General features: G+C 54.4%; 1 protein-coding gene across 4 annotated transcripts in view; it reads right to left on the bottom strand.

The window, feature by feature from the left end:
• The window catches only part of NTRK3 (neurotrophic receptor tyrosine kinase 3), a 400,390-nt gene that overhangs the window by 78,925 nt on the left and 309,236 nt on the right, over positions 1-12,229 (bottom strand). For all 4 annotated transcript variants that reach the window (XM_086711501.1, XM_086711502.1, XM_086711506.1 and 1 more), the window contains one exon: positions 550-680. In XM_086711501.1, the coding sequence (XP_086567627.1) occupies positions 550-680 (131 nt within the window). The remainder of the gene's footprint in view (positions 1-549; positions 681-12,229) is intronic.

Consider the following 12,229-nt stretch of genomic DNA (forward strand, 5'->3'; position numbering starts at 1 on the left):
GGGGTCTGAACCCGGATCACATGCGTGGGGGTATAAGAAATTTTTCCGGGTTCACTCACTAGTCTCCCTGTGCTTAGTTAGTAGCTGGTCCTTCCCCACTCTTCTCCTTCTATTCCCAGTGACGTCTGCTGCCCTTGACCGGGGGCTCCCAGATTCTCCTTCAGCTGCCCACCCTTCACTCAATTCTATTCCTGAGAAACGTCAAGTGACTCTCCAGGCACGGACGACACATCCTGTTGAGGTCACTGAGGAGGGGGGAGGGCCAGCTGGGGACAAGGATGGGGACCCAGGCCCTTTCACAGGCTAACGTACTCCTCCAGCTGCACCTCAGGCACAGCCCCCTTAGGTGCCGTAGTTCTTGACTTCCAAAGTCAGAGGAAGTCGGTGTGGATCCAACGGAAATCTCGCTGCCCTTAGAGCAAGGGCCCCTGATTACAATGGATGAAGAATGCCCCTTCACACCAGGAATGGAGCGAGCCTCTCCCGCCTGCTCCCCAGCCCCCAGCGCCCCCTCCTCCTTCCTGGGGCCCGCAGACCTCTGGGATTTACCTTCACGGCCACGAGCATCTTGTCCTTGGTCGGGCTGAGGTTGTAGCACTCGGCCAGGAAGACCTTGCCAAAGGCTCCCTCACCCAGTTCCCGCTTCAACACGATGTCCCTCCTCTTAATGTGCTGCACATCTGTAGGAGGGGGACAGAGGGGAGAGCAGCTGATCAGTCCTAGGCACCTGTCCTCATGACAGCAGGGGGTTCTACTTCTGGGTCCACAGCCAGGGAGAGGCAGACGCGGCCAGGAACCCCAACTCGGGCATGGCAACAGGCATCATGTTGTGGTTTCAGTCTGACGCAGAACCAAATCTCACCTCTGTCCCTGACCCACCCCAAACCTGTCTAACAGCTGCCTCAGCTGGAAAACAGAATCAACAGTAGCTAAAGCACAGGATTCTGTGCTTTAACTAACTAGCTAGTTAGTGTGTGTGTGTGTGTGTGTGTGTGTGTGTGTGTGTGATATACACACATATAGATCAGTCTCAACAGCTACTCTCATGTCACAGGACTCCCCTGGGCATAGTGCACATTCTGATTCAGTCAGTAGCTCTGAGAATCTGCACTTCTAACAAACCCTCAGGTAACCTGTGTGCTGTGACCGCACTTGGAATCGTGAGGTCTCTGGGGTGTTCAAAATCAGGTTTGAATCCTGACTCCACCTCCTTGCTCGTTTTTTGGGCTTGGGGAAGTTATTTCATCCCAGTGCCTCGATGTCCTCATCTATAAAATGGGATTAACACCAATACCTTTCTTGTTGAAGTCTTGTAAAGATATGAGATAATCCATTTGAAGAGTTTGGCCTGGCACCTGGGACAGTGTGTGTGTGTGTGTGTGTGTGTGTGTGTGTGCGTGTGTGTGCATGCACACACACGCACACACACGATTCTTGTTATACAAGAATGGCTGTGACAATCCTAGCACGGTGCCTGGTTTGTGATAGAGATGACTCTGTGGCAGCTAAAATTATCTGGGGGAAGCCTTTACTTGACAAATCCCTCTCCTCTGGAAGACCAATGAGATCATGAAAGCCAAGTCCAGAGACTGTCCCAGAACCACGGTCCAGGCAGAGAACAGCCGCGACCCCCTCCACTAATTCAGCAGGCTAAGTCCATCTGCCAGGAGAAAGCAGAGATATCACCTCAGCCGTCCCATCTACTTGGAAAGAATGCTACGAAGGAATAGAACGAGCAGGGGGCTAGTGATGTAAGGCACAAGCCAGAGTTTGCTCACTGACCTTCCCCTTAAGTCTGCAACAGGCAGAAGCCCACTAAACATCTGTATTAACACTACAAAGAGCATTGCAGAGCCAGGAAAGAGGATTGTCTCAAATGACCTTGTCACAAACTGAAAACCGAAGACAGAGGACTATGGCAGACTGTCCCCATGAGCGAGGACACATGTGACAGGAACAGACGAGGGTGGCTGCAAGGCTTTGCTTAGTGTTTTGGTTGGCTTGGGAATTCCTTTCAGAATAGACTATACAAACCTCTTTGTTTTTGTTTTTGTTTTGTTTTTTCCTATCAGAATTCTTGGTCTCCCCACGGTGTCCCAGATGACCCGCGGATCTGTGGGAGGAAGCATTTACAGAGCATTTTTCTCTCCTCCCCCGCAAGACAGAGCTGCAGGCTCCCAACGGCTGGTGGCCGCTCCTCACGGGCCACGTGACTGCCAGGTGGCTGCCGTGCTCTGCAGGGCTTTGCCCCAGTCTTCGCAACAAGGGAATTAAAAATTGGTTCCCTTCTTTACACCCTCTGTTGCTATTTCTTAGCCTCTGAGGAATGGTATTTGTGGGCCTTGAAGGGGAAGGCTAAAGAGTCTCCCACTGAGACAAAATGGGAGGTCAGGACTTGTCTCAGGGGAGGCCATCTGCTCATCATGGCATAATCATTCCCGGGTGACTAGTGATGACGCACAGGGTCCTGCAAGGTGAGCATCCTGGCGTGGCCGCGGAGCGGAAATGGGCTGGGAAGGCAGCTTTATAAGGCCACGTCTGCACTTCTGAACATCGCAAGGACTGGTAAGGAATGAGAGGTCAGGGGCACCTGGATCGAGACCTGGATCCTCCACACAGTATGGGCTTGGGCACCTCACAAAGCATCTTAGGACTCAGTTTCCTTATCTATAAAATGGGTGTGGGAAGATAACACAAGTTCTACTTACCTACTACACGAGCCATTGCATATGAAGGTTTGTAATTCCTTAAGTCTTCTTAAGTGTTGCATCATTATGGACATTATTTTACAAGCAGGAGAAACAAGGGACAAGTCAGGAGTCCCCAGCTGACGGCTGAGACGGGACTAGAATCCAGAGCATCAGGACAGGCCAGAGTAGCCAAACCACTAGGGACAAGCTCCCTTTGGCCCCAGACCCCACCCTAGACCCCAGCCTCCCTCGGCACTGTAAGAGGGCAGTGTTGTTCTCAAACCTGAGCTGCCACAGAATCATCTAGAAGGCTCGTTAGAGCAAATGGCTGGGTCCTTCTCCCAGAGATTCCCATTTGCTAGGTCTACGTCGGGGCCTAAGAATTTGCCTTTCTAGTAAGTTCCGGAGTAATGCTGACGTTGCTGGTCCGGGCACCCCACTTCGAGAACCACTGGAACAGGAGGGCATGGGAAGGGGAGAAATTGGCCAGCTCTTAACAGACAGTCGTGTGTCCACAAATGCTGTATCCGTTTTTCACCATCCGAAGGCCTGCAAGCCTGGACTCACCAGAGGCCCCTCCTCCCCGCCGAGCTGTGCAGCCTGGGCTGCATCAAGGTCCCTCTCGGGGCCTCAACTACTCATGCATGTGATGGTGATCATGCCTCTCTTGCCTCCTTGTGTTCCTGACACACCCCCATAAAGGCAGAGCTAACAGTATATAAATCTCTGGGTCCCTTGGTCCAGCTCCAGGCTGGGCCACCTCACCAGCCCTGCGAGCTCTCCTCACTCACAGTAGCTGGGAGCAGGATGAAAACGGAAGGACGGAAGGACGGGGGGGAGCTCCACAGAGAGCGGGCTCTGGTGTTCAGCTTCCGAGTCTCAGAGCCTGCTCCCTCCTCTCCCTCCCTCGGCAGCAAGAATCACAGGCCCTGAAAGGTTCGGGCAAGTCAGGTGGAGGCGGCAAAGAGGGGACCGTTTCTCAACTCTCCCTCCACATCCCAGGAGTTGACAGTGTGGCAGCAGCTATGGAGCCCCAACGACGGGAGGGGGCAGCGTTAACAGCCGTGGGCCTTGCACAGTCATGGGGGGGGGGGCAGGGGGGAAGGTAAGCACGTTACTGCAAGCACGAAGCAGAAGCCTCCCACGGACCCAAGTGTCTTCCCCAAATCCGCAAACAGATCTTTTCCAAAGACTTGGAAACACCCAGTGGCTCAGAATAAAACAGGCCTGGCTCACTCTAGTTGTCTTCAGGGAGAAGTATTTTGGGAGTAATACCTGAGCTTTGTCCACAAAGGTGGAGGGGAGATCTAGAAAGGGCAACAGGAGGAATGGAAAATAAAAACAGATTCCATTCCACCATAAATCCTCCCCCAGGAGAGAACACCCTCCTTCCCCTCCCCACCACCAGCCATGGTGGTAAGAAGTTCCACAAGACACCTGGAGGCTTCCGCAGAGAGAGGCTGGGTTTGGGCCAAATGCATAAGGCAAATCACTTCCGTGTGGACAGCCCCATGAGCCAACAAGACTCAAGACTCCACGACACCATCTGAGCAGCTGCCCCCCACCCCACACCTAAGTTGGAAGAAGTAGGGCAAAGGGAAGTTAATCGATGGCCAATGCTACTCTTTGGTCAAATTCAATTCTGATGATAAGCACCGGAGACAAGGGCTATTGTGCCCCATTCACGGATGGGAAAATGGAAGCAGGGGCAGCTTCTTAAAGTTCACAAGGCCAGAGAGTGGCCAAGGAAGGACTCCCTCCTTCATACGGCTCCCCAGCTCACGTTCCGTCCACGCCTTTCTTCCATCCTACCCTACTTCATGGCCACCAAGATCATCCGGTCCACAGAACGTCGCCCCTCCACCTTCCCTTCTTCCAACCCTATCCGACTCCTCTTACCCTGCTCATCCTGGACTCTATCACCCAAGGCAAAAGGAAGGTGCACCTTCCCAGAGGCTCGGGGGAGGAGGGGTGGGACGGGAAGAGTGTGGGAGGAGAGGGCGCTGCTCGGGCCCTGGGGATGGCTGGAGTGAGCCATTCCCATTTCTGACGTCCTCGTGTCTGTTTGGGCCCCTTTTTGTGCTTATTTTTAGCTCACACAGTGCTGCTCTGGGCTGCCTCTGGTGAAGCCATTTGACCCGCATGCCAAAAAGTGATGGATTCTCCTAGGAGGAGAGGGCATCAATCTCCTTTTACTGCCTGGCTGGCTGGCCCAGCAGAGTCTGGGTCACAAGGCTCAGACGCTGGGACACTGGCAGGGGAGGAGGAGGGAGAGGGACGCACGGCCCAGGCCGTGGGAACACCCCCCACTCTCTAGCAAGGAGGGGCTGCTACAGAGAGAGCCAGGGGGCCGGTGCCCGGTAGGAGGGGTCTTTGAGAGATGTCTCGGGCTCCTGGAACTTTCTGGCCTGACTCTTCCCTAGCTCCTTTCTTTGACAGAGCCCCCACTTGGGGTCTGCCAAAGGAAGCCATCCGTAGGGTTTCTCGTTCCCGCCGGACAACTGGTTCATCAGACAGAACAGAATGAGGGTTTCTGGGTTTCGGTTACTGCTCCATGAATTTTTCTCTGCAGTGAGGACCAAGATATTTATACCATATGTATGGGCCTCCCTGCTGTGAGGTCTTCCAGATCTGGAGTGAGCTTGACCTAGGGCGAGATCACGAATCCAAGCAGGTCACAGCCACCTCGGTACAGAAGGTCTCGGAGCCCGTACAGTTCAGTGGGCAGACTGTGGTTACCCCCTCATCCTCGCCATGTTCCCCTGGGGGAGGTGCGTCACCCAGTGCCTTCTGTGACCTACACAGGTCCACCGAACAGACAGACATGGCCAGAGACGTAGGTGACCACTGTCAGCCCCACGTTCTGGGGAAACAGGGATGTGCCAGGCATACACATTACTCAGCGCTGCCGACCAAGAGGAGGCATAAAACCCCCCAAAATGGTGTGGCTGAAAAACCAAGGACTTGGAAAAAAAGATGGGTCTGTATTTGAACGCTGACCCTGCCACTCACTGGGCTGAATCCAGAGTTCTTAGGAGGACAGGTTTAAACTTTCTGGATAATAGAGATAATTGGAGCGATCTGAAACATGATGGGCATTTAACACAAGTGTGTTCCTTCCTTTCTACAGGATTTTCATTTTACCTGAGAGCTCAGTCTACTGTAAACAAAACAGTGACTTGGAAAGAAACCTGAAGAGGGGTCAAGATATTCTCCTGAAAGAAAATGGCTGAGGCTGCTCCTGGGTGGGGGGTGGGGGCGGGCCTCAGCACTGACTCAGGGGGCCGTCGGCAGACTGTCCAAGCCTGCCACCACCATGTCCAACCTCCTCCCTCTTCAGAGTCCAAAACAGTTTGTGGGAGGAGGTTGGTCAGACAATGGAATAAAGACATCGAAGGTAGAGACAGCCACCTAGTAAAGATTACTATTGATCAGTAGGGGAAAAAACCCCAGATTTCCCAGGGTCGGTGGTTATAAATAATTGTGGTCCTGACTCTGCTGTATGTCAAGCAGCAAATCACGCCCAAAGGCTGGCATGCTCCCTCAGTCAGACCCAGAATGTTTTAGCAGAAGTCCACTGGCCACCTCGGTGCTGTGGCTAATGATTGTTCTAGGAGGGCGTGCACCCAGGCAGCACCCAGACCGTCCTCCCGTGAAGGCTGTTTCCTAAGAGACTCAGAAGCAGGCCGTCCCAGCAGCCCGAAGGGACTTCAGCTCTTAGCTGAAGCCTGATGGGTTCTCCTGACCACCCTGCCTTCCCTTCTCACCTGGCCCGTTGTCATACCCGGTTCCTAACTTTCTCCCATCAACTCTGTCTCACTCTGTGCTTGTCTCTTAGCTTATGGTGTTAATCCTGGCGCCCTTACTGATAATAAAAATAAGTTCCGTCAATAGAGCACTCACCCCGAGCCAGGCACCATGCAGTGTGCAACGTGTGGTCTTGCCTTCACAGCTGTCTTAAACACAACGTGCTGCTGAAGTTCAAGGTGATAAAGCAATATGCTCAAGGTCACCCAGCTGGTAGAGGTGGCCCATCAGACTCTAGAGTCCAGTGCCACCCGGCTCCCCGTCACTCGTGACAGCCCCCTTACCTCTGTCACTTGTACCCTCGTGGAAGGCACTGCTTTCTGAACCAGCAACTGTGATTGGTGGAAACCAATCCCATCCCTAAGGACAGACACAGAATCATTTCCAGTGGAACCTGTTCTTGCCACCCTCGGCTGTCACCCTTGGAGCTCAACACGGGCAGCACGACGGCCTCTGGAGATGAGGCTGGCACCAGAAGGTAGAAACCCAAGGCCCCCTCACAGAAGAACAGAGGGGCTCGATAGCCTTGGGGCTCTCACATTACAAGGTAAGTCCTGAGGGCGCCTGTGTGGTGAAGGAGGAGGGAGATTCTTGGCAGGCAAGGGGGGAAGAGGGAACAAAGGAGGAATGAAGAATCTCTGAGAATTTGCACTTCCCGGACCCCAGGGTCTCAGGCTGCCAAAAATGCTCAGAAGAAAACATCAATTCAATACCACACATTTAATTGCACATGAAATGGAATGTCTTTAAATGGAAGAATAACATTCCCGGAGCTCCAACGGTGGGTGTTTGAAGTGGCAGGAGGGAGACGGAGAGTCAGCTCTGAAATCTCGGAGGGGGAAGGAGACTGCCGAGACAGGGCAGGACGCCTGCTTTCGCTAGAGGTAGGAATTTCTGCCTGCCAGTCCAGACCCGTCCTCTCCGCTTCTCATGGCCCCACTGGCTGCATGTGGCCTCACGCCGCCGGGCGGCGGGGCAAGAGGAACGAATTTCCCCTTTGGTCTTGCTTAAGAGCATAGCCAGGGAAGCGTGCACCCTGGCCAGAGGCAGACTCTGTGCGCCGGCCGCAGCTGACCCGGCCAGTCCTCCGCCTGGACGGAAAAGCGCAGCGGGGCTGACCTATCCCAGTAAGCCACTCTTGCGAAGCAATCCCCAGATGACTGACGGGCTAGGAAAACAAGAGGGCCTCCTGAGTTCGTGTCAAGGATCGGTCTAAGAGAAGACGTTTCAAAGGCTGGAGGGCCAGCCTGAGGAAAGCTGCAGAATTTTTCTTGGAGGTCTAGAATTTAGCATCTGCCTCTGGCTACTCTGCAAACGTGGGTGGGGGGTGGGGGGGTGGGTAACAGTGATATGGAAAAGGACTGTCTGCTGCTGTTGCTGCCCTGGGATGAGGCTGACCGGACTGCGAGAACCTGAGGTTTCTGCTGGCCAGTCCACGTCCCATCCTACGGCTCATCTAGCCGGACGGGGGCTCCCCTGGCCAGTGCGAGGGCTCGGCAAAGGGTGCTGGCAGGTGTTCAAGTCAAAGAGCAACGAGGTGTGTTGTCAAAGTTGGTATGCTGAGCCCAGCAGCGGGCACAATGCACAGCAGGTGCTCACTAAATATCTGATGAATGCACGAATGTACGAGAACTCCCTTGGAAGCATTGCCGGGGACTCCGGCGAGGAGAACACCGCAAAGAGGGAGGAAGAAGGGAAGCAGAGGGAGCAGTAAAAAGAAAGGAGAGATGAGTGAGAACGGGAGAGGATCCAGGAAGTTGCAAAGAGCAGCCTTATTTATGTCCTGGCTCCACGACCGGCCCCGGGAACCAGGACCACATGGCACCAGGACCGTGTGGAGCCCCACATGCCTACCCTCCCTCTGGGCGCTCCGTCTAAGCAGCGTGGCTCTGCGGTCTCGTGTGAGGAAGCTCAGGGTAGGCCGGGGCTCCCCTCGGGGGCACGTGCGCGCCCCGAGGCTGGAGGTAGGGGGCTAGGACGCCGAGACGCTGTGTTCCCACCAAGATGAATAAATAAATAAGACACCCTGCTGTTTCTGGAAGCGGCAGAGGGAGAGGATCAGCAGAGGACTGTCTGTTCTGGGGTGATTTCCAGCTCACGTTTCCTGACACAAGAAGTTCAGGAGACAGCGGGAGGAAAGTTCAGATGTGTCCCTGCCCGCAGGTGCTGCCCCTGGAGCTGCACCCACGAGCTCAGGCATTTACTGACACCCGGGGGCCCCTGCCATGCGCCTCCCTAGCCAAGTCTGCCTTGTGTGCCCACTGGCCTCGTCTACGTGTCGCGCTGGTCCTTCCCATGGTGAGGGGACCCCTCTGGCTCTCATTAAGCACTGACTGCCCGAGAGTAAAGAGCGAAGGAGCTCCCCGAGGAAAGCATCTGGAATTGAGCAGCTAGGTGCTGAAAGATGAAACTCAGGCTCCAACTGGAAATCTGTCCCTCCAGCAACTTGCCTGGCGCCCATCCTCTCCCCTTCCTCTGGCCTGGATCTTTCCTTTGCAACCTGACGGTGACAAACTCTCACTCAAAATGCCCATACGAGGGGCTCGGTCTGCATCTCAGTCTCCCCAGAGGCCCTCCTCCGCCGGCAGCTGCCCAGGGATGCTGCTTTGGCTCCTCAGCCTGGGCATCTAACTCTGTCCCCCAAGTCCATCTTGTGGCATTGCGGCTTTTCACCGGCAAACAAATTGTTCAAGCTTGTACCTTCCCGGTCTGCAGCTCCAGGCCAAGACACAGACTACAGGGCACTGGGGAGCCTCGAGGTGGGCCAGAGGACCAGCCACCCACTCACAGAACAGGCCGTCGGCCTCGAAGACGACCAGCGCCCTTACATCCAAGAGGAAGCCGAACCCGTTCACGCAGGGGTGGGGAGGAACGGGCGTTACAAGATTTGTGTAGGCAGAGGCAACGATACATCCAAATATACAGAAACGAGCACAAAAAGAAGAAAGGACAGAAGGGGGCCCTCTTGTAAATAAGCACCAGCAGTAACAGCAAGGTGAATGAGGCAGGAGTGGGTATGAATTCACGTTCCACAACACATTTTTGGAGGCAGCAGTTGGCAATTTTCTAAGCCCGTCTCAAAGCTTCACCGTTTTCATGAGTGAAATTAAGAAAATACCCCGCTCGGGGTGCGTGGGTGGCTCAGTCAGTTGAGCGTCCGACCTCAGCCCAGGTCGTGATCACAAGTTCGAGCCCCGCATCGGGCTCGGTGCTGACAGCTCAGATCCTGGAGCCTGCTTCGGATTCTGTGTCTCCCCCACTCTCTGCCCCTCCCCTGCTCATGCTGTCTCTCCTCCCACTCTCAAAATACATAAAAACATTAAAACAAATTTTTAAAAATACCCCACTCAATGAATTGTCATGAGGGTTCATAGCATACTGTGTGTATAGTAATGTGTCCAAAGTGTGTTAAATATACTAATGACTGTAAAGTTTCACAAGGGAGCATGCCAGCTCTTTCCTCCCACTCACCCCCTCCTCAAACGTTCCATGATCTCTGAGTACTTACTCTTTCCAATCCTTAATTTCCTCACCTGTAAAATTGAAATAATTTTTAAAAAGTGCCAATTGCATGGCATTGTTGTATCTGCAAATGACACAGAGGTGTTCACGCTTAGAACAATGCAGACGCACAAAGTAGGTGCTCAAATCGCATTAGCCCAGAGCATCAATGCCTTCGGGGTAGTCTTGGGTATGCTACTGAGAACTCGGAGAACCTGAGAACCTGGCCCAAATCCCCAGGCTTTTTCTTCCTAAATTCCCTACATAGATGCATAAAATAGGTCCGACAGATGGATGGATTGCTCACTCACTGTCCTCTGAGCTCACGTCATGGATTCACGCCCGAGCGTCTTTACCCACACCGTACCTCCAGCTGGGTACTCTTCTCCAGCTCCCACCAGGAGAAATCAGCCCATGCCCCCCAGGCAACTCCAATCCCACCCGCTCCGTCAGATCTCCTCCCAACCTTCCTCGAGATCCTACTATCCCCTCAGCCTGTCTATGCCTAGTGCAGAAACAGGTGTCCTGGGGCCCCCCTCTGCTTGCTCTGCTTTTCCCCCAAGTAAACTCAACTCACCCCAGGCAGCTCACAGAAAACAAGCTGAGCACATCAGCTCTCACTGGAGAGAGCGAATGACCTTAGCAAAGGCCAGTAGGGGGTTTTTACATAATATACGCTGGGTATCTTGAGACACGGGACCCTGGGTTATTTGTGGGCACAGGGCCCAGCCCTTGGATCTCCCACATTCACCAGCTGCACAAGGTTGCTACTGTCCCGTGGCCTGCAGAAGTGTGTGTGCTCTCACTCTTTCCCTGAGCAACGGACTCAGTGAAGATTTCAGTTTAGGCAACCCTAGGAAGTGAACAGGTCACCCAGTGAGGCCATGGGGCCCCATCTTAGGGCCCTGTGGGAGGCCTTTCTTTACAAAGGTTCAACTTTAATTCTGCTTAAAGCAGGAGGCAGGAGGGCTCAGTCTGAGAGAAGGCAAGGGAAGGGAAGGCAGGACACCCAGGCCTTGGGAATTCAGAAACGCATCTTCCCTTCTGGGGCCCTCAGGGTCTTTCAAGAAATAGCTTTCTTCTATGCAGGACATAGTTGGAACCGTCTAGGTCATACCTATGCCCTCTTTGAGAGGACTTCCACGCCTGGGGGCGCGGGATGCAGGAGATGCCTCCCAGTGGCTCTGGTCACCCTGCTTCCTGTCTGCTCCGAGGGGTTGTGGTGACAAGCCTCACCTGCTCATCCCCACGTCCGCCCCTGCCCAAGGGGTCGACAGCTCCCTCGGTGCTCCCTGCTCAGCCCAGCCTCCTTCCTAGCCCCCTCAACAGAGTGCTCCTTGCTACCGGCTCACCACCAGGCCACCCCGTTATTCCTGGCCAGACTCTCCTTCACCTGACCACACCTGTTCTGCCAGACTGTTGCAGAGCCCCGAAGCTCACCTCCACAGACGGCAGAGGCTGTCAGGGACCTGGGGAGTCAGCGGCTGGGCTCCTTTCCAAGGGGATGTTCCCATTTCCAGCCCCCACTCCCAGAGCTGAGGTATCTGCCAGGCGCCTCCCCCTCTCCAAGCCTCCCGCTCAGGTCCTCACTGTCTTCAGCCTTGTATCTGACGGGTTCAAGGTCAGAGGCCAGAGCCCACGGGTCCCCGCCACGCAGGCCCTTGGCGTGGGTAGCCCGTGCTCAGAGCAGCCAGCAGATTCGTTCCGCACGGCCTCCACACTCCCGGATCCGAGCCTCCCCTGTCGCAGCCCGCTCGCTCTGCCAGGTGTTTCCCCCACCACATCCTCTGAGCTGACTTCCAAGAGTTCCCCCACACCAGATGTTAAACGCACTGGCCGGTGGCTTCCTGGCCTGTCTCCTGAACCCCCCCCCCCCACGCCCCATAATTCCACAAAAAAACAAAAACAAAAACAACACAAACAAACAAAAAACAACAGAGAAAAAGTTGGAACTGGTGGAATGCTTGGTACCACCTGACCCCTGGAGTCCCTCCACGGGCTCGGTGGCTAAGGTGAGGTCCATCCAAGTTCCACACATTTTAAGCTGCTTCTAGGGCACCCGTAAAGTCATCAGCAACACTTATATGGTGCCTTGGATCAGAAGAGCATTCTTTCTAGTTCTTTTTGGCGCCAAAAGAAATAGAGTCACATAGACATTTGGGCTTTGGATGGTATCTTACCGGTCCTTTGGAAGATCCCAGAAATTGGGGGTCAAGTGGCTGTTAGGACCA

This window comes from Puma concolor, chromosome B3 (genome assembly GCF_028749965.1).
Source record: "Puma concolor isolate L17-30 chromosome B3, mPumCon1.1.hap2, whole genome shotgun sequence".
NCBI lineage: Eukaryota > Metazoa > Chordata > Mammalia > Carnivora > Felidae > Puma > Puma concolor.